At 27.5% G+C, this 23,337-nt stretch overlaps 1 protein-coding gene across 2 annotated transcripts in view; it reads left to right on the forward strand.

The window, feature by feature from the left end:
- The first annotated feature begins 1,566 nt into the window (after positions 1 to 1,566).
- LOC107436928 (sphingomyelin phosphodiesterase) overlaps positions 1,567 to 23,337 on the forward strand; it is a 67,943-nt gene continuing 46,172 nt past the window's right edge. Inside the window, exons 1-2 of one of the 2 annotated variants that reach the window (XM_087157218.1) lie at positions 1,567 to 1,829; positions 10,714 to 10,914. In XM_087157218.1, coding sequence (XP_087013344.1) covers positions 10,747 to 10,914 — 168 coding nt within the window. In that variant the 5' untranslated portion in view covers positions 1,567 to 1,829; positions 10,714 to 10,746. Of the gene's footprint in view, positions 1,830 to 10,256; positions 10,397 to 10,713; positions 10,915 to 23,337 lie in introns of those variants that run through there. The other variant, XM_087157219.1, reaches the window with a different exon arrangement.

Consider the following 23,337-nt stretch of genomic DNA (forward strand, 5'->3'; position numbering starts at 1 on the left):
CCAATCTGTTATGGGACGTATGAGCGTATCTAGGACGTATGGACGTAACCTGTTCAGGAAAATTCTTTTTGACAATATTTATTTTTCTTTCGGTTGAAAAAAATCATTAGCCAATATTTTTGCCAAAACAGAATTTATTTTGCCAAATTTACGATTTTATCTCATTTGACGAGGTAGCGAATGATTAGCGTGGGCCCTGCAAATGGAGTACACCCATATATTTATGGAAAATATAAACTTACTCGTGCAACAAAATTTTGTTTTATTTTAAATTGTTAACCAATATAAGGTGAGAAAAACTATCTTAATCAGACTTGATTATATTACAAAACAGTCTTAACATATTAGTTATGTTATTCGGCATTTGTTTAACATATACATGAAATGAATAAGTACATGATTCTTAAAATTTGTTCATTTTTTGTTGAAATTATTTTCAAATGAGTTTAGAGTTTTCATCAGTCAGTTTTAGCTTAGTGCTTTTTTGTTTTTCGCTTGTGTTCTCTGTAGGAGAAAAATATCTTGTTTAAAAGAAAAACATATACATTTTTGACTTTTCGATATTTAAGTGTATATATATAAGAAAAAGAGGAGATGTTTTCTAAGAAATTCGACATTTGAAGATAAATTTTAAGATTTGAGCATTTTTTTTCTGTTGTTCTCAAAGAGCTTAAAAGTTTTTAAAGATAACTATTGAAATTCGAGACATGTTCTCAAGATTTGAGCACGTTCGGCCACTCTTTAAGGAAATATAGGTTTAAACCCTTCATTTGAGGAAAGTCTGCCCTGCCGTAAGAGACAATTATTAGAATTTCTTTTTAAAAAAATAACTGACACTTTTGAAATTTTTTTCAAGAGTACATTTAAAGTCAAATTATGTTTTGTTGTTGAGTTTCAGAAAAAAGTCAAAATATTAGCATACCTGTTCATCTTTTGATGGATTGTTTCCTTTATTTTAATTTTTACAAAATGTATAAGATTTGTTTTCCCTTGAAATTTTTTTTTCTTTCATTTGAATTTATTTACTAATAATTTTATACTCATAAATACAATTGTATTGCTTTCATAAAATTTGTATTTTGGACGAATAATATTTGTGGGACGTTACACGTAATTGGTTCGGGGACTACACCTCACTAAAATCTCTCTCTATTTTTTTTTTTTTACTTACAGCTTAGCACCGTAACAAAAAATAGTAATTTTTTCCCTGAATACATTATAAATGCTGAATATACTTTATTTTTAAAATTGTGACAGGATTTAATTTGATTGTGTATTCAAATATATTGAGGAGAGAAAATTAGCCAAGAATTATTGAGCGTCCAGAAATATTTTAAAATATTTATTCTTATTTGAATTATTTTAAACACTTTCCCTGTTTTCCCCTTGCTTGAAGTTAGATTAAACAATACTTAAAAAAAAAAAAAAAAAAAAAAAAGAGCAAGTAAAAGTCCAGTACAATTTTTCACTTACCACCTGTGGGGAAAATGCCAATTCATTTATAAATCTATTTACATCCTTAATACTGGGAAGACAATTCTAGCAGGCAATGATTTCCGCATCTTCTCACAAATCGAGTTACGATCGAATCCGAAAGTGGTCGATCGGTCGACTGTGGGCCCCGAGCGAATTCCGCAGATGCCCCAGTGACCCTGAAGGGACCACGGCCAAGGTCGTTGACTTCGACTCTGCGAGTGATGAAAATCCTCAAGTTGGCAGTCGTACTCGAGACGGCTGAAGATTAAGTTCAGCTTCCTGGTTTTGGTTTCGGTTAGGGGGACACTGTGGAAGACGTATGCCCACTCGCTGCGAACGGCTTTAAGAAACAGGTGAGTAAATAAACAAATTTGATAGCTAGATGGCATGTTTACATTTCGTGTTTACATTTTTTATATGTATTTGAGAAATAATAATTCTAACTACAATGCCGTGTTGAAATGTATTAATATTTATTACTTATTTAAGAATATTAAATTTTTATGAAAGAATACTGTCCTTTGCAGACAAATTAAAAAACATGATTTTGTTTGCAATTAATTAATTTTGATGGAGCAAATTAGAAGAAGAAATGTCTATTTAAGTGTCATAAATGGTTGTATGTAAACAACAGAGCATATTTGTCTATTCACCAGTTTTTTTTAAAAGTACATATTGTTTCCACTGTTTTATCGAAGTATTTATTGCCTTTTGTTAAGAAAATATTTATTGCTTTAGTTTTAAAAAGTATTTATTTACTGCACTTTTGTAAAGTTGAAAGGTCATTACACGTTCCTTTGCTAAAAATTCTGGATCTGAATTTTGATTCCTTGTTGTAAAATTCAGATACAAATAATTCTAAAATAACTTCCCTTTTTGCTTTACTTGTATGTAATTTCAAAAAAACTGCTGACGACTCAACAGAAAAGGAACATTTTTTCTAAAATGACTGCTCCAATCAACAGGAATTATTACTAACATTATGCTTAGTTCAATGGTAGCTTTTAATTAAAAATTATTCAAAAATTTTTATCACTATAATTTTAATCAGACAGTATTTGTTTTTTTTTTATTTTTTAAAAAATTCTCATGCTATACCAAAACTAAGTATTTTATTTAATAATCAAAATCAAAATTTTTTTTTAAAAAGCTCCATTAAAATAATCCAAGTTGCTCACTTGTAGGCAGAAAAAAAGCACTAAGTTTGTATGTATTAAATTAATTAGGTTATTATTGTATTAAATGGTCTTTAAAATGCCTTAAATTAACTATTTTGCGAAAAAAAAATATTTAGGCTTAGAGGATTATTATTACATTAGGGTTAAGAGATACAGCTGCGAAAAATTTCTCTTTTAAAAAACTTTGAAAATAACGTCACAATGAACTAAAACAAACTAAATTTTTCATCCTATTATATAAATGAAAAATATTTAACTAAAATTAGTTATAATTAACATATGCTTTCTTAGGCATTAAGAAAATTAAAAAATAAGTAAACAGATAATAAATAAATCGTGTAAAATTTGCAAATCTAAAGCCATATTTCTGACGGGAATATTTTGGCACAAATATGAATGCTTCCATTAAGAATGACGAATAATATTAGATCTTGCAATATTCTTTGCTCTCAATTTTTTGAGCGACATACACGGAGAGCAAAACTTTGGTAAGATCACCGTTCTGTATGGTATTGGCATTTCTGGTGAAAAAAAAACCCATAATTCTGGTTGATAAAACCAAAGTATATAATATTTAAATCATACATTAGCTATTTTTTTTTGTTCAGATGGTAATGGTTTATCTGGTATTTCAAAAATTATAGCTCTTATTACCGCATATTTAGTAAAAAATACAAAACTGGAACGAAAATTTAACCGAATAGCTTGTTTTTACTCCATGCCTTAAGGTATCATGATAAAATTACCAAATTTTATAACATTTTCCAAATGTTGTAATATATTACAAAATCATGTTTTAGTGTTAAGCTTACTAAATCTTTACCAAAGCGCTACGGTAAAAATTACCATTGTTACCATAGTGAAGGCCAGAAACACGGTAAACGATACGATATTTTGGTAGTTTTGACCATACTTTTTATCAGTGAAAAAAAATGTATAATTCGTTACTACAAATGCCATATTACTGGAGCGAATATTTTGGCACATATATGGATGTTTTCTTTCAGAATGTAGAATAATATTTGTACCTCAAACTTGTTCAACACATAATTTTCAGAGCTACATAAAAAGCCAATTTTAAAATGTTTCATTACACAAATTCGACAGACCTCGAGACAACACTAAGCTAATAATTTTTTTTTACTTATAAAATATCAGCTTTAAAATTAAAAATAAATTATGTGTAGAAATTTATCTAACATTATAATATAGAATATGAATGGCATTTGAATATGATACGTTAATAATAATTTGTTTATTAAACAATTCAGGAAGTGAAAGAAAATTTTCTGAAATTCCGATTGATTTCTTCATCGATACCTTTTTCATCGTTAAAATGGATCGGAAAAATCGTTCCTGATAATTGGCCACATCACTTTTTTCTGTATTTCTAGAAGGGCGAGGAATTTAGAAATATTATTATATATTTTCTTAATTTTTATTTATTAAATAATCATTGATCATCAAAAATATCAAATGGACTTCTAAATTATCAGATCTGGTCCTTACTTTTCATTATTTCTATACTGTGAAAAAAAGAATGATCAAAAGTATGGTTCTGGCTCTATAGGAATACAAAAATCCTCGATAATTTTCGTGGACGAATTTTTTTTATAATTTTGATGTTGCAATGATTTTGGTAAAATTAACAATAAATATAGTTTTATAACATGAGATAAAATTTGGTAATTTTATCATGATACCCAAGAGCATGGTATAAAAACCATTTATTCCGTTAAATTTATTTTTCAGTTTTGTATTTGTTACTAAATTGTGGTAATAAGAACTATAATTTTGAAAACTGGAATTTCCGATAAACTGTTACCATATGAAAGGAAAAATTACTAAATGAATAGTTTAAATACTGTATACTTAAGTGTTATTGAGCAAAATTAAGTAGTTTTTAATTCTTAAATTTTTTTTCTTAAAACCAGAAGTGTCATTACTGTACAGTTGCGCTAATTTTCTCCGTGTAGAGGTGGTCACTTGACTGGACATGACTTTTCTAAAGAGCATAAAAAAATTAGGTATAATACTTATGAATTTTCTCTATTGGCATTGTTTTTGAGTTGAGTTGTTCAAAAAATAATTTCTTATTTCGTTTAAGTTTACACTCATTTGTTCTTTTTTTTTTATCAGAAGAGGTTCAGAATAATAATTTGCTTCTAAAAATATTTTTCTTATTATAAGCAATGATTAAATTTATTCTCGTTAAATAATATTGTCTATACAAAAAATATTGTCTAGATTTATTTTGCAGATAGAATAAATGAGAATCATCATGATGGAGCTTTTTTTTTTTTTTACCAGTTTTTATAACAGACTAATCCGAGTAAAAGATTTTATTCGTCATAAAAATGTATCGCAATATGTATCTCTTCATAAGTTATCAAGAATGCTTTAAAATCAAAGTTTATGAAATAAAAATAGATTTATCGTGAAAATAAATATTTATTTTTGTTTATCTATCCACATAATGAAAAAAAAATCTGCAATATTTCGAAGGAAAGAAACTTTAAGAGAAAACAGATTTTTTTTTGCCAAAATTATTTATTATAATAAAGGATAAACGCCTCTTTTAAAAGAAAAATTAAAAGCTTTGGTGCAAATCAGATAGTCATCAATCAACAGTCATTAAAACTGTATCAATTTAACAATTGTATTGTCTGCAAAAAAAGTAGACAAATTTGCTAGCTTTAGATTAACAATAAATTGAAAATGTATCAAGTTGGGCTCAACTAACAATAAGTACACAAAGAAATAAATCTGGTAAAAAAATGGTATGGTACTGGCATTACTGGTAAAAAAAAACATTATTTTGCTGTACAAAATCAAAATATATGGTATTTAAACCAGTTATTTGGTTTAATGCCGTACTAATTAACAAAGCTAATGAAAATGGTTTACCGAGAATTCTGGTTTTGAAAAATAGTTCTTATTACCATACATTTGGTGAAAAAAAGAAAAAAAAAATACGAAATTGAAAAGTAAATTTAATACCGAATAAATGGTTTATTACATCACGTTCTAAGGCTTCATGAAAAAATTAGAAAATTTTACCACATTTATCAAATTTTATCATATTTAAAAAGACACACATTTTATTGTTAATTTTACCAAAGTCATAACCTAAGCACTTCGGTAAAAAATTGTTGAGCTTTCTGATTTTTCCCATAGAGGCAGAAACACGGTAAATTTTACTTTATTCTGGTAGTTTTGACCACACTTTTTTCTCCGTACATCTTCATTGGTCAATGTTGATATAATTCTCTTCTCCTTAAACTAATCTTACCCATTTACAAGGGTCTAAATTGTATGAAAATGGTCAAATATCTCGAGACATGCACACAGAATCAAAAATTCAAAAATACACGAAATTTTTCTTTTTTCTTTTCAAAAACTGCTTTCAATGATACAAAACTTGATTCACCAATCTATTTTGCTACAGGTATGTAAAGAGCCAATTGAAAGTAATCAATTCAGAGGAATCCATATATGTATTTTATTGTAGATTTGGTTTTTTTCAGATGAATGTCATTCAATTTGACATACAATTTTTTTGTATTTTGGCTCGTAGATGGTACTGTATTGCAAAATAAAGATAGCGTGAAAATTGTGAAAAATAGTGAAATTTCGAGAAAAGCAGGTCGGATTGAAAGAAACAACTCTAGAGCTGTTTGATATTTTTAACATCTAATTGCTTCAATCTTGATCCCTCCTTCGTGATCATCATGATCACCAGGGGGCAAGATAGGGCTTCTAGATTTTAACAGCAATCTTACTAATGGAATGATTTTTTAGACCAGCAGTTTTCTAAGACCCGTTATTAAAACAAAAATTGCAATTAATAAATTACAAAGAAAATAAAATTTCAATTTCAGGCTATTAACGCATAACGTAACGACTTAAAACTTACCATTAACTTTTTGCAAATAATAAATATGATTTTCAATGCCTACAAATCGCGTCTTTCTAATCACTCAATTTTTAAAATGTGTTCATATAAAATGTTTCTTATTTTAATACCTTATTATGTCCATTTTAGATATCTTTTTGGGAAATATTGAGTAAAAAAACTTTTACTATGAACTAGATAATCCATTTAAACTAAATTTAAAATCTGTAATTAAAATCTGTAATTAAAATCTGCTTGATTTTAAAAACACTACACAGTAAAAGATTCCGGATATAATTACGGTATTAAATACCGGCACTTTGGGTGTATCATCCGTAAAATCCATTTTTACCATAAGATATTACACCCTAAATTTTACAGAAATATTTGTTTAATAAGAGTGATTCCGAGCTTAGATTTTAGCTTAAGAGAGATTTATATTAGAGAGAGTTTTAGCTATAAGATTTTTAAGGTGGTGGAAACGTGCAAAAAGAAACGAAAAATAATTTAAGTACAAGATCACAGAATTTACATCATTATGAAAAACAATTTGAGGATTGTATAAATGACAATACATGTAACGTTTTCCTTACTTTTTTTTCAATATAAATTATACACAGCTACAACAAGTTTTAAATTACATTATAACAGCTACAATAATAATAACAACTTCGGAAGATGCGAAATAAATGCAGCCTCTAAATTCCTATTAATTATTTAATAATAATTAATGCTCCACTATATAAGAGGAATGTCTATAAGTTTGTATATAATGTAAACGGTACTTAGCAAGACAATTAAGTCTAAAATATTATGAGTTTAGTGTGGTTTTTAAAACTCATTTAAATTTAAAGCAACAAAAAATGCAAAATTTGCTTTTCATCTTTTTCCTATAAATATTTGACTGGTTAAAAAATATTTAAAAGCATTGGATTTAAAAAATGAATTATTATTTTTAGTTAATTTAATGAAATATTTTATAATTACATAAGAAAAATATTTTAATATGCTCAAAAGGTTGTTTTCTAGAGTTTTATTATATGAATCGAAATGCACGAAACTTATTCAAATGGCGTTCGAAACTTATTCAAAGTTTTTCCCTTGTTTTATTATTTAATTTGCTTCAATACAAAATATAGTTTTAAACAGATATAAATATATTTTAAAAATGAATTATTATTTTTAGGTAATTTAATGAATATTTTTTTAAAATTTTAGCATGATAAAAATATATGAATATGTTCAAAGGTATGTTTTAATTTAATATTAAGCGTTTTAATATTTTATTCGAAATGCATGAATCTTACTCAAATGAGGATAAAATTTCCCCCTGTTTTATTATTTAATTTATCATAGTCCAAATATATAGCTAACAAAAATATGGTGAATATATACTGATTTCCGTTGTGACTTTTGGTTAAATTGACTTTAAGGCCATGTTTGGGAAATCTTGACTTCCCTATTGATAATTTATTATGATAAAACTAATATGAGATCTAATAATAATAGGCAAGTTTAGTGAGTAATAAAAGTAGTTTCTGGGTTATATCAACCTCAGATCAATTTTTCTGCACACTTGCAATTATGCAAATTGCCTTATTTAAAAAAATAATTGGAAAATTAAATATTCTATAAGCCCTTTACAAGGGTTGGACAAAATAAAGGAAATGCTTTTATACTGACACTTTTTCTCGATTATTCTCAAAAAGTAATTAGAGAATCAGTTTGAAGTGTTTAGTTCACGTCAATGTATTAGCAATGTATATACATAAAACAAAACTTCTAGACGTTTAAGGGACCGAAAATAAATTACAAACGGAAAATACTGTTTTTGAACACCCTATGCCAAAAATTGTGGTAATAGGTTTTTAATTTGTGATAGTTGTTTTGGTTATTACATGCAATAATTGCACAAAATTTCGTAAACTTAGCTTAAACATTTATGGAGGTATGGACATTTTTATCAAAAACTAATTTTTTTCCCTTAAGTTTTTATACAATAACTTTGAAAATATTCCATAAAATTAAAAAAAAAATTGGATTAAATTAAAATTAATTACAAAATTATTGCTTTAAAATTTAAGAAAAATTCCTCTAAAACTGTGAAACATATGATTATAATTAAAGTATCTCTTTTGCACTGCGCATGCTTGGGAAAAAATATAAGACTTTTTTACTTAATTTTGTAGTGAATCGTATTCGGCAACTAATAAAAAAAAAGTTCGATTTGAGTTTATTAAAAATTTAAAAGTCTCAAGCAATTTTCTAAGTAGTTTCGTACTTTTTAAAGAATGCTCAAATTGATAAAGGGTTTTTTCCAAATATCATTTTGTACTATTAAGCAAGATTTATTAAAAATGAGAAAGACATTATTGGGGATCATCCCCCATAAAAAGTATTTTTTCTTTTGTCTGTGCTCTTTCCTTATTCAATCAAATTTTGGTCTATGAGCGTTTGTTGTAAGGTAATATCATTTGTTATTAAATTCTGCATTTGTAATTTTTTTGCCTTAAATTAAATGATATAATTATCAAAATAATATTTAGTAAAAATGTAGCTATGCTTGTAATATCTTAGTATAAAATGTCAATAGATAAAAAATCATTTGAGAGATTTTCAAATGACAAACATTTTGAGAGATTTTCAAATGACAAACATTTTGAGAGATTTTCAAATGACAAACATTTTGAGAGATTTTCAATTGCGGAGAAGATTAAATTTTGTTTTAAATTATACTTGTAAATGAAAACAATGTTAAGACATCATTGAGAAAAAAAAATGGTCAAAACTACCAGGACTTTATAAAATTTGCCATGTTTCTGTCTTTATAGGAACATCAAAACTCTTTAATCTAAAGTCATGAATTGATGGGCATTTATCTCCCTGTTCGGAAGGATTTTTTTAAAAAAGAAATTAATCTTCTAACTCACAGAAAACTGCCAAAATATGGTAACATTTACCGTGTTTCTGGTTCTATGGGAACACTTAAAAGCTCAGTTATTTTTACAGAATCGTTTTGTCAATGATTTTGGTAAAAATAACAATAAAATATGTTTTTATAATGTATGGTAAAATTTGGTCAATGTGGTAAAACTTGGTAATTTTATCACTATGTCTCAGAGCTAGGCATAAAAACCATTTATTTACTTAAATTTATTTTTCAGTTTTTTTACTAAATGTGTGGTAATAAGAACTATAATTTTGAAAATCAGAATTTCCGGTAAACCGCTACAATAAAAACGAAAAAATTGCCCAATAAATGGTTTAAAAACCGTATATTTTGCTTTTATTAACAAGAATAATGTTTGTTTCCTTTTTTTCTCACTAGAAATGTCATTACCGATACAGTACGGTATCTCTACCTCAATTTTTTTATATTTTTATATATCAATTCTAGATAAAAACAGATCGTTTCATATTAAAAATAGAATTCTAAATAAAAACAGATCGTTTCATATTAAAAATAGAATTCTAAATAAAAACAGATCGTTTCATATTAAAAATAGAATTCTAAATAAAAACAGATCGTTTCATATTAAAAATAGAATTCTAAATAAAAACAGAAGCTTTCATATTTAGATCGAAGGATTGAATAAATTCAAATACAGATCCTATCAAACTTATTTGGAAAAAGGTTGAAATCAGTTGTACGTATGAACTTACGAATATTATATAAATGTACTGCATTAGAATTTCACATGAAGATTGTTAAAGTCAGAAACCAATCAAATTCGCTATCTCATTTTGATACTTTTGAACGTAGAACAAGAATTTTGTCACGTTTAACGACTCACATTAACGTGATCTTGCACTAATCCTCAACATAGTTCAACACGTTTTTGAATAAGTAAGTACTTAAGAATATTGACTCAGTCGTTTTTAATCTAGATGATTTTGAAACTGCTTTTTAAATTTTTTGATATAATCTAATTTTTTCTAATGTTTGGAAACGGAATTCCCACAAAGGTTTTGGCGTTTACTACAATTACGCTTTATCATTCAAACAAATATTATCGTTATCTGTGAAATAAGTTTTTATATGAACCTATTGTTGCTAAACGTTCATGGCATGTTTTTGTAAGTGTATTTTTGATGATGTGGTGTTGATCCCTTTTTTTTAGCACAAAGACTTCTTTTTATTCTAAAAAACGTATACCTTCCTAGGGATCAACGAGTGGAACAAAGAATAAAGCAATTATGGTTCAAAAGGGCTTAATGTGTGTTCTTATTTGTATGTTAATGCTTCCACTATGCACTGGTCAATCTGAGTCCGAATCTAATGAAGTGACCGAACCAACCAAAGAAGAAGGAAAGTTCTTTCCTAAACTGCTCTCTCACATATTCGATATTCTAAGTTTTCGAAAGGTAAGTTATTAATTCTTTTTAATAGAAAATTATGTATTATACACTGTTAGAATTATTATTCTAAAATTGTGACAAAATAACCGGCAGCAGTTTGTTCATCCAATCAACAGTCAAGTTTACGGCAAATAAATTTTTTTTTAGCTTAATGGTTTTGAAATCGTTTGCAACTAGTATGGTTATAAGACCATGAATATAAAATTATATGGTTTTGTAACCATTTTCAACTAGCATGATTTAAAAACAGTAGAAATGAAATTTAACTTGACATTGGTGCCAGGCTTTTCGTTAGGTAATGGGCATTGGGGAATGCAGGCCACAAATTGGGGAAAAAATGCTTGTATTAAAACTGAAAAACGTAATTTAATCTTACGAAATATTTAACTATGTTATGAAAAAGAATCAAATGAAAATTTAAATTACAAATTTAAAATAATTATACTAGTAACAAAGGAGAAAGCTAATACCTGACCTTGTCAAAGCTTTATTTTTTTATAATTGAGTAAATAAAATGACTATTTTTAAAATGGCTACCTCTTCTGGAAACAGACTATCCAGGGAGCCATGGGAACAATTTTTGCTAAACTAAAAGGAAATAATTTAAAACAATAATTATGGTGGCTGAGTCGGACAACATTTAAAGATTCGAACTTTATTCAAAAGTAGCTTTAAAATTGTATCTTCGATAAGCTGTTCTGTTTACTACAAATAGCAGGTAACTAAACTAGATATTTAAAAATTAATCCTAATTACTCTTGGTTTAATTACAGTATAAAAAGAGGCAAAGAAGGCTGGGACCTAGTAATTTAGCTGTATCAGACACAGAAAAAATAAATATATATATATATTATAAAACTTTGATTCAACATGTAAATTTTAATAAAACATAAAAGTGACAATAATTTAAATAACAGGTATCCCCGTGTTTAAATGTACTTAATTGTCGGCTGCGGAAAAATGTATTACTTACAAAACTTGTCAAAATCACGTGCAAAGTTATTTGAACTATATCTTGTCATAAAAATTGTTATATGATTTCAGTTTAGCTTATAAATTTATGGAATAAAACTTCTGAGGATTAGATTAAGGTTGAGAACATAGCGATAGTTGTTTTTATTATGTGATATTATGTTGTCATAGAAGGGGAACGTGATCACTGTTGGTATTAGTTCAGTGAAAGAAAAAGTTTTTTGACAGAAAATATGCTATAAGATAATATGTATGCTTAAGGCACCAGGACATTAAAATTACGCTAAATTAAAAATCTAATTTATTTAAAAAAAATTAATTACCATCGATCACAAAATCGATATAGTTTTATTAAGATTATGCAACTCAAATATTATTCAGTATGGGGTCGAATAAACAATTTGCGTAGTTATGTTTGTTTCAAGTAAATTAACAGTACTGTCTATAATTAACATTTAATATTTTATAAAAAAAAATATTTTTTTACCAAGGCATACAGTAATTTTTTAATAAAAACTCTTAAACTAACATGCATTTACAATATTCAAGGTTTATTAAATATTTTTACACTTAATAATTTTTCTCATTTTAAATTTGGTAAAAACAAAATGTAAATTAAGCAAATATTTTAATATAAATCCAGTAGGGCTACCTGTCGTAAAAAATCATTTTCGACATTTATTGCTCATTATTAAATCCTTCAAAACAGTTTGACTACTGTATTTGTTTGAAATTCACTAAAAGTATCAGAAAGCAACTGTATATTATTCATACAGAAAATGTTATTAAATCTTTAAATTTTTAGCCTTCAAACTTTTTCGACATTTTTCTTTTAAATATATTTAGATATCTTTCCATTTTTGTCAATTTTAAATTGAAATGATTAGAGTATTTATTATTTAAATTGTAATTTGTGGCTAAGTTTGCTCCTAAATCTCTTTGAAAAAACTGCACTAATAATACTAAGCATTTTCCACCCATGTCATTTACTGAAGTTCATTTATAATTCACATGAGCAGAACTAACTATTTTGAACAATGATTTCAACAACAAAGAGTAATTAAAATTTAATGACTTTTACTGCTTGTAAAAGAGACATATGAATGCTCATAGGAATTTTATGAACATTCATGACATATGAATATTTATAAGATTTTCCTATTTTCCTAGTTAAAGTTTATTGTGATTTCTGTTATATTTGTACATTTAAAAATACATTTAGACATACATTTTACATACATTTAAATACATACATTTTACATACATTTACAGAGTCTTGGGCAAATATAAGTCACGTTTTTTAAATTGATCAAGAATACAGGAATACGTTTTTGTAACTGAGCTTTTTGGAGAGAAACAAATGATTTTCCATGTAAGCAACAATATGTTTCTGTGTATTGTGCTGTCATTTATTGGAAATTTCAGAAACTTGAAAATTATCCTTCTAGAAAAGAAGAAGCAACAGTTTATTTCAAAAATGCACTTTTGAAAAATAACTTAGCCAAGCCTTCGAAACCAAGCCAACTTTTGAAAAATAACTTAGCCTAACTTAATTCAAGCCATTTATATTAAATATAGTTTCAAACTTTTAAACTTAATTTTATTATATTTGCTTTTGTTTAAAATTACACGTAGAAAAAATTATGGTAAAATTAACTTACTGTATGGTAAGGAAATTACTGGTAAGAAAACATACTTCTGGTTAAAGAAACCAAAATATACGGTGTTTGAACCATTCCTTTCATATAATTAACATATAACGGTTTACCGGAAATTCTGGCTTTAAATATGTGATAGTTCTTACCACCACAAATTTAGTAACAAATACAGAACTGAAAAGAAAATTTAACCGAATAAGTGGTTTTTAAGCCATACTCTAAATACACTGTCTCTCTTCATGATAAATTTACTAAATTTTACCACATTTATAAAATTTATCACACATTATAAAACTTTACACCAAATTTTACGAAATTTATTTACAAAAATTAGAGCAATTATTTATAAAAAATTTATAAAACTTTACAAAATTTAATTTTATCAAACGTCACACATTTGATTTTACCTAAATCATAACCAAAGGGCTTTGATAAAAAATTACAGAATTTTTTCGGTGTCCTCATAGAGCCAGAAACACATTAAATTTTACCATATTCTGTTAGTTTTGACCAAACTTTTTTTTTATCAATTGTAGGTTGGTGATTAACAACATTAATTCATACTAAGCTTGACTTCAGTTCTAAAACATCGTTTAATGCTAAAATGATTTATTCATTTTCACAAGCATAGAAGCATTATACTCACGTAAAGTGATAAGCTTCGATAACTTCCATTAATGGGACACAAGGATCCGTTTCCTTGTTTAGCTTTGAAGCATCGAAAAACTTTCCCTTTTATTGTGCAAGATACCTTTTGTTAAAAAAGGATAAGTTTTAGCATATCTATTGCTGAATTCAGGTAATCATTTGTTGTTAGTTTCCTGTTTGTTATAGTCTATAAACTATTAAAATGCCTTTTTTTATGTATCATATACTATATGTATTGAATGGCTTAAAAACACAACACCAAACAACTCGATAGCGGATTTGCATATATATATATTTATTTTTAATAGCGTTTTTCGTTATAAAAAACTTCACATTTAATACTTTTAAAAGAAATAGGGATACAATTAATCAAATGAAGTATAAGAAGTTTTATCTTTTTCCACCTCTAATCGGTATGTTCTACATTGTGTATTAACGAATTAAAAAAAGATTCTAAAAGATTCTAAGAATAAGATTCTAAAAAATTCTAAGCACCAGCAAGCTAAAATAGTAGTTTAAAATAATTGCTAAATAACTTGAGTGTTTTTATGTAAACTTAACAGCTTAATAATTGCAATTACAACTATGCAAACATAGAAGTGAGAGGTCACACATTTATAAATTTATCTTTTAGTCAGAAATTTTTTTTCTCCAAATTATTAAGGTTATTAGCCGATTAAACAGACTATAAAAGACAAAGATGGGCTTAAAGTAATAAAAAAGCATTTAATTGGATCAACGGGGCTGAAATGTATCTTTTTTTTCGAATTAATCCAGGAACAAATTTAAATCCTTCTTTTTCTCATATTGTTGTCAATAGTAATTGGTATGATTTTCAAAGCGTTTTTATCGTAGTTCTAAACATCATAAAAACTCAATAGCACATTGGTAACAGTAATTGGTTTCCTATTTGTCGGATTGAATTGACGAATTGTTCGTAGATTATTTAATATCAAATAAGTTTCTATCTTCTTGTCGCTTTGATTTCACAAATTACTCATATAAAATATTATAAAAGGCATGCGTGTTTTTAGTTGTACAATAAAGATGGTTATGTTCTCTTTAGATTTCCAAAAATCTGTCAATTGTATTAAAAATTTTTATATTTAACTTGTATTCACTTCGGATTTGTTAAGCCTAGTTCGAATTCATATTAATATTTTCTCTGTGCTGTGTGCATGTTTGATTAACAAACTAATTTTTGTAAAGAAATATTGTATACATGCATTCTAAGTTAATTAGACTTATTTTAAATCGCATCGTAAAAATAACTTTATTGACTATTATGTGCATTACATCTTACAGTAATTTTAAATTTCAGTGGAACTGATTAAAAAAAATGGTAAAATGGTGGCGGCTAGTTCAGACCAAGTAGTGTAAAGGAAAATTCCTGGTGTTTCACTACACTAGGAACTGTCCTTGGTTCTTGGTGAAGTGGTGCATCACTTTTGTGTTAAGTAGTTGCCACCATTTTCGGTTTTAAGGTACACAAAAAAATTTTAGAGCGTACGTATAAGTTTAAATAATATTAAAATTAAAGAAAAAGCAAGGCATAAGTATGTTAATATTGCTTATTTAGTTGTATATCCATTACTATCAAATAAAATTATATGGTATTTATAGTAATGTTATGGTATATGAGCAGAAAGGTGTTTTAATTGCGGATAAAATTTATAAAGAAAAATAATCAATTACCAAAAGATTTTTTTTCTCATTATTACATTATATTAACCTGAAATATTAGGCATATATATTCCTTTTGAAGGTTAAATGTGGGAATAATATTAATAATCAAAATAATAATAATCATAATAGCGAAAGTAATAATGATAATAATACTAATCATATTAGCGAAAATAATAATGATAATAATAATAATAGTAATAATAATAATGATAATAATAATAATAATGGTAGTAATAATAATGATAGTAATAATAATGATAATAATAATAACAATGCACGAAACATGCTTCCATTGAAAAAAAAAGCATTTTTTGTTTATAATATTTCTCATATTTTTAATGCATTTTAATAATATTTATATATTTTTATTCTTTTTTCAAAAAATATGAATTTGTTGCATTGAATTTTTTAAAATCAAAACTAAGCATCTCCTAAAAATGACGTAATTCACCCATTTCTGATTCCCGATTGCGGATTTCAAGCTCATAAAGTGAATTTTTTTTCCTTTCTTGATACATTTTTTCACCTCTCATTTCAAGGCCGAAATGTTTGAATCATAAAGGTCATACAAGAGCGGAACCACATAAAAAAGTTGAATTTACCTTGTAGGTCAACTTAAGTTGATTTAACTTTTTCTAGATGTTATGCGAACAAATGACGAGGATGTACAGTTTTTATCCTAAATGAATGTCGATAGATCTCGGTAATGGATAATTATATGCAATTTTTTTTAAACAAAAAACCGTACTTATTTATATGTTTGGTAATTATGCTGTTTATCTAAGTTAAGCTTTTACCTGAAGTTTATTAGCTTAAGAGATGATGTCAGAAAGTTGACCAATTTAATATTGTTTATGTTCTTTTTGCAAAATAAATTAGTGTTGAGCTTCCGGTTTGTCTACAGGATGATAACGAAATTCTGAAAAATAATTACAATAGGGGCAAACTAAATGTAAATGATAATTGTTTTTTTCATTATTTTTATTATAACAGGAAATCTAAAGCTTTTTCGACAGTACATTCTTAATTTATCGAAAAAGTTCAACTGATGAAAAAATTTAAATGTTAGATTTAAAATGGGAAGTTAGATAAATTTTTTGTGTTTAACTAGTAATGCACGATAGCCAAAATATCAAATTATTATAATTATTTTTAGTTTTCGTCTTTAAGTCATTTTTGCAAAATATTAGAACAATATTGAATTGGCTGACGCTTTGTGACCCTATTTTCCGGGCGACAATTTCCTAACAATTTAGTAGGTAAAATTACAATTTCGTGCTTCTCTTAAACTAGCATTGTGAGAAACAGTAAATTATGAATATTAAGATGATTTCACTAGTATTTTCAAATGTTTAACGAAATTTGAAAGCATAAAGTTTGAATAAAAATTATTAGATGTGGGAAAATTCTTCTAAATAAACAGTTGCATTAACTGTTCAAATTATATAAGCGGTTATTTTCAATGATTTTATATCAGAAAAAAATCAGAAAATATTTCAATTTTGTTTTAATGCTTCGAATTCAGGCTTTCGTGTTAGGCACACTTTTAGTTATACTCTTCAACGTTGGGAAATTCAATGGTTTTAAACAAGAAGATTCGAAGAAGAATAAATTTAACCAAGAAGATTCACGATAAGAATTGAGAATATTCTTGTTTAAGTAAAATGATCAGATATCTTAATATAAACAAGAAATGATTCTCAGTGACAAATTCTATTTGTCAAAAATGGCAAGGTTATTTGAAATAAAAATTAAGAGCCTCAATGGTTTGTAAAATCTTTTAGTTTTCAAATTTTGAGCCGCCGACTGGCCTGTGAAAGGGTCAGGGAACTTGCCCTGCATCAGAAGAGTTCTGGGTTCGAATCCCGGGCAAGGCATGAGCACTCTTTCTTTCACTATACTAACTGTCCTTACAGTAGGAGTAACATTGGCCCACCTAATATGGTGCCCCTGAAAAAGTGGCCAACAAATCTTCCCCCGAGATGCCTGTATGACGAAAGGTAATACCTTAGGTTGGCATTGGGAAAAAAAAATATTTTGAGCCGTTTTCCTCCCCAAATATATTAAATGTCATAAGTACCGGTACTCAGGGTGCCTTTTACTTCTTACGCTAAAATCTATTTTTGCCAGAGCATGCTATGGAACAAAAACTCTGATGTACCGTAATTTTTAGAGTAAGTATTTCCGAAAACCACTGAATCACTCTAATTAAATAAATATTTTTGTAAAAACTACAGTACAATATTTCGCAGGAAAAATACATTTTGCGAATGATGAAAGCCGGTATATTTTAAACCATAATTTGATCCGGAATTTTTCAAAGTGTAACACCCTAATATTTTCTGCCCCACAAGTAAAGACAATTTCTTTTCAATTAGAGCAACTTAAACGACATTTTAAAGGTTTTGACCCGAGAAGATTCCCAAGCTTTGTCTCCGAAATAATCTTCGCATACTATAAATATTCTAGTTGAAACGTTTTAAGTGTCGTTTTTCCAACTAAAGAGATTCTTTTGAATCAGTAAGTCACTGGGTCTTTTAACTTAAAGTGAAGCTCTAATTCCATATCTGGCACTTCCAAAGAATCAAAGAAGAAGGAACTGTAAATATTTATTTCTCCTTTTTACCGAATGACCGCCACTTAGTAGAAAAGCGGATTTCTCGCTTGTCATTCACCCGGAACGATAGTCTTGTTTTCTTGCAATCAGAGAAGCTTTGGTAAGATGGTCTTCTTAGATGATATTTATCTTCACCAGGGAGCGGCTTGTGAACCGGAAAATGAGATAGTTGGGAACGGCTCATTTTTTATTTCTTTCTTGTTATTTCTTCTTGTCGAGTTGAATAGTACTTTTGAATAAATTAGAATGTATTGGCAACTGAGTGGAAAGACTTTTTTAAAAATTTTTATTTGATATTCACGGTGCCCATAGTGGACATTAGTGAGCAGCCTAAATCAAAAACAGTGCTGAAGAATTTAATGAAAATTAGATAATAGCATAATGAACTGATGAAAATGTTTTATAGCGAAAAATAATTTTGTTCCAGAAAAGTGACGTATCATAGCTTTATAGTGAATACAACAATCAATGACATAAGAAATTTAACCACCTTCTATTTACGAAACATGCATTGTCTATCATAATCTGGAGTCATAAAATCCCATGTTCAATCATTGAAAATTATGTTTGGTAGGGAATGTTGCGTACTTAGTGTGTGCTGTGTTCGAAGACAAATGCAATGAGACACCGGTAAACTAAATTATTTAGGTGTCCCCCGAAACAATAGTCAAATTGAGCCTCGGTGACTCGGAGTAGTTAGAGCATCCGCCTCCCAATGAGGTGAGTCAGGTTCGAATCCCAGCGATGGCTGGTTGATACGAACTGTGCTCATGACTAACACCAACCAAAGACGTAAGCATCCTCAGTGGTAAGACAGATCATGGGTTAGAATCCCTTTTGTGCCGGGTTAACCGTGGAAGGTTTCCTTGGTTTTCTTCTCCGTGTAACGCAATTGCGGGTTAGTTCCATAAAACAGTCCTCCACGAAGACTAATTTGTCCCGATGAGGTTCAAGAGGTATCTTGTCTTCTGGATTAGGTTCAAAATTACAAGTTATGGTGTTAATCATTGATAGTTGTACGCTTAAAATTGGGTCAGCTGTTCAATGTCGATTATAAAATAAAATAAAGCAAAAGTGGGATATGCTCAAGTCTGGTGATCTAGGAGTGAAGTTTTTCATCATATTATTATGTCACTATCGGATTGTGATGAAATTATGCTGCATGGTTTTGAAATAGGTTGGTCATTAAAGCCAACTTATGGGTACCCTGTACTTCAAAGAGGAAGACTTAGTATTTATAAAATACAAGTAAAATAAATAAGACTGTAATCTAGAACCACGCAATGTATATCTGTTGTTTGTAACACTAATTTTACAGGGCTTGATCAAAATAATGGAAAATTTTTGACAGAAACATTTTGGATATTAGCTCTATGTAAACAATTTTGCTTTAAGCAGTAAATGTTTTGGAAGGCATAGTTTTAAAGATCATGCTTGAAGCTTTTAGAAATGATGTTCTTCTAAGCTATGCAAAATTTACATAGACCAAAATTGAGGTAGTAAGTTAAAAGAGTAAGTAAATTTTTCAATATCACTATAATTAAAAAGAGTCTTATAGAAATATTGCAATCCTACAGAATTATTTCAAAATTGCTAAAAAAGTTATCAACTTCAAAGGGTCATTTTGGTTTATCCGAACATTTCATGTTTAAAAAGGCTGGTACTATACCTGGACAATTCACTTATACGCATGGGTTTCCAAATTCGACTATATTTGTTTTGGAGCTATTTTGACACAGATTTGAGAAACCCTCTTATACAGTGTATTTCCTTCTGAAAAATATGGAATGTGTTTGAAAGTACCTGAAATAGTGAATCTTGTCTGAATATATTATGTTAACATCATCATAGTTGGTCAGACAACCCAATGTGAGCCAATGCCTTCCTCTGAAGATTTCTCCACGATGACTTCCGATTTATGAATATATTATGTAGTAGCTATTTATTGAAGCATGCAAAATGAGTTCAACGTGGATCATTTAACAATACGGAAGTACATTAAAACATAAAAACATTCGAATTGTCAGAATAAATTATTAGTAGAATAAAAAAAAAGGGGGAAAGATTTTCGAAAATCGTTAAAGGTTTTCGAAATAATTAAAATAATCGAACACTGCAAAATGCTTACGAGGTTTATTGTAACACTATTTTCTAAAGAATCAGAGAAATAATTTTATAAATTTCAATTTCTAATATCCTTTTCCTATTTTCCGTTATATATGTAATATATTATAGTGAAGTTCAAATTAAATTAAAATATATTATTGCAAAGACAAGTAAATAAATTAAAAAATGATTAATATTTTAACAACCACCAAGCGAGGAAATGTGAAAACTCTTTTTAAGCAATTTTTAAGTTGAAATTAAAAAAAAGAAAATGTTTGAAGGGAGGCTGCATGTTAGCAAACAAAATATAATAAAAAATGCGAAGATCGTTACAGATAAGGATGTTTTGCATAGTTGGAAAACGTTGTGAAATTTTATTTTGTAAAAAAGAAAAGCTAAAACAGCTAGGAATCGGATTACTAATGTAACCGAAGTGCTAAAACCGAGAAGACGGGATGGTAACGGGACCTGGTCGCGATTTTCCAATCTAGCGGCCTTCAACGACCCATTCTCCTGTCTTGCATTTTCTTAAATAAAAACAAAAACTTTCCAATAGATTTTTTGTATCTCAAGTAATAAATTTTAAAAGAAAAGAAAGCTCGCGTTATAATTGGGACCAACTACAGCTAAAAGAAAAATCTTCAAAAAAGAGAGCTCGTCGTTAAAGGTAGTTGGATTATTAATTAGTTACAGAGACAAAAACATTTATACGAAATAAAAAAAAGAAAGAAAAAGAAAACGTTTCCGATTGATTAAATTTGCTGTGATTTAGTGTAAGGAAAACATTAGAAAATAACAAATTCCTTATAGTATTATAAAAACAATCCACTACGAAGTGAACAATTTGAAAAAAAAAAAATTAATAAAAGCATCGTGGAATGAAAAAAAAATTCTCTGTAGATTAATGAAGCAATAATCTATAGAGAACATTACGGATTATCAAATAGTTTGAATATTAAAAACTAAAATCTGATTAAATTAATTATAATATGTTGTGAGAAAAACATTAAGAAAGGTATCAAGTTTTCTAAAAAAAAAAAAAATGAAAAATATGAAATGAAAAATTTTCTATAAAATAATACAGGAAACGTCACGAAATGAAAAATTCTGTTTAAAATAACGCATAGGAATATTACAAAATGAAAATTCCTTTGTAAAATAACGCAAGAAAAACAGAAAATAATGTCTGAGTAAAATAATGTCAGAAAAACATTACGAAAGGAAAAATTCTAGACAAAATAATGCCGAAAAACATTATGAAATAAACATCCTCCATAAAATAATACAAAAAAACTTCACGGAATAATAAATTCTGTATTAAAATAACGCAAGCAAAATATTACGAAATAAAAAATTCTGTGTAAAATTACGCAAGAAAAACATTTAGAAAGTGTAAAATTCTTTATTAGATGCTACAGAAAACATTAAAGGTCGATTAAATTAGCTATAATTAAATACAAGACACTTCAATTATTATGCAAACAAATTCTCTATAATTTAATATCCATTAAAAATAATTACGGAGTTAACACATTTTTTAATAACAGATTTATGAATCAGACTTTTATTTCAATGTCTAAGGTTGAAGAATATCATTATTTAGCATATTCTTTGCCAATAAAAATAACACAATTTTTTTTAAAGCTTTTAATCATTTTTACTTGGTTTAATGAAGTATTCAACAGCTTGCTGTGGTGAGATCTACATATGATAACGCACAATATTTCAACTCACAAAATTTAATAAACTGTTTTCTCATTATTTTTAACTGATTCTCGTTTCTGTTCTATAACTTTATTATCAGATTTTCCTTTAAAAGTGTCTACTTTTATTAAATTTTTGTTAATACCCATTTAGCTAGTACTATTTTTTCCAAAAATGGACTAGAAACTTTATTAGATGTTAGAGAACCCGGAAAAAGGGATAAAAATAACTTTCTCAAAGACTCTAACTAAAGAATATAAAACCACAAAACAAATTAAACTACTTTTGTTTGAAAGGAAGAGATTCTTTTGCTGTCAACGAACTCAAACTTTTAAAACTTTCCCTCAAGACATAAAGTCTTTGTGGCCAGAAGTGAACTGATTCAACTTCATTCGGTGAAAGAGTTTTAAAGACATAAGTCGTAATGTCACACTCTAATTATAAGTCTCGACCGCTTCAAGAATGCTATTGCATAAAGAAGATTTACTGCGAGTCTTTGGATGGTTGCAGGATAAAAGATTATAAAAAATATATATGAATTTTTGGGATTTATTCCTTTCAATAAGCGAAACTATCAAGAAAAAGTTTTTGGAGTGAAACAAATGCAAACTTTTTTTCTGAAAAATAAAAAAACCAAGCTAAACTGGCAACTAAAAGCGTATAGTAATTGAATTAAAAATTAAAATGAGATATAAATATTCATAAAAGAATTATTTCGTGAAGTTGCATAAAAATCTTAAATGGATATTACTTTAAGATAAAAATAAATTTTCATGTCACAGTTAAAGAAACGGACATGATCTTATAAGAATCTTGTTATTATACAAAGAAAGCTCGTAAATATGACATGATGAAAAAGAATAAATAATGCATATGATCAAGCAAGCTTTTATGATTATTTGATTATTTTTTTATAATTACGAAGATAAAATTTTTATAGCCCGCAAACTTAGGTATTTTTATAAAATATACTTTGTATAGAAATGTTATTAAAATTACTAAGAAATTGATTTTTTTGCGTCAAATATATTATCCCTT

The sequence above is a fragment of the Parasteatoda tepidariorum genome, chromosome 2 (genome assembly GCF_982258835.1).
Source record: "Parasteatoda tepidariorum strain Cologne lab strain chromosome 2, Ptep-v5.0, whole genome shotgun sequence".
Taxonomy (NCBI): domain Eukaryota; kingdom Metazoa; phylum Arthropoda; class Arachnida; order Araneae; family Theridiidae; genus Parasteatoda; species Parasteatoda tepidariorum.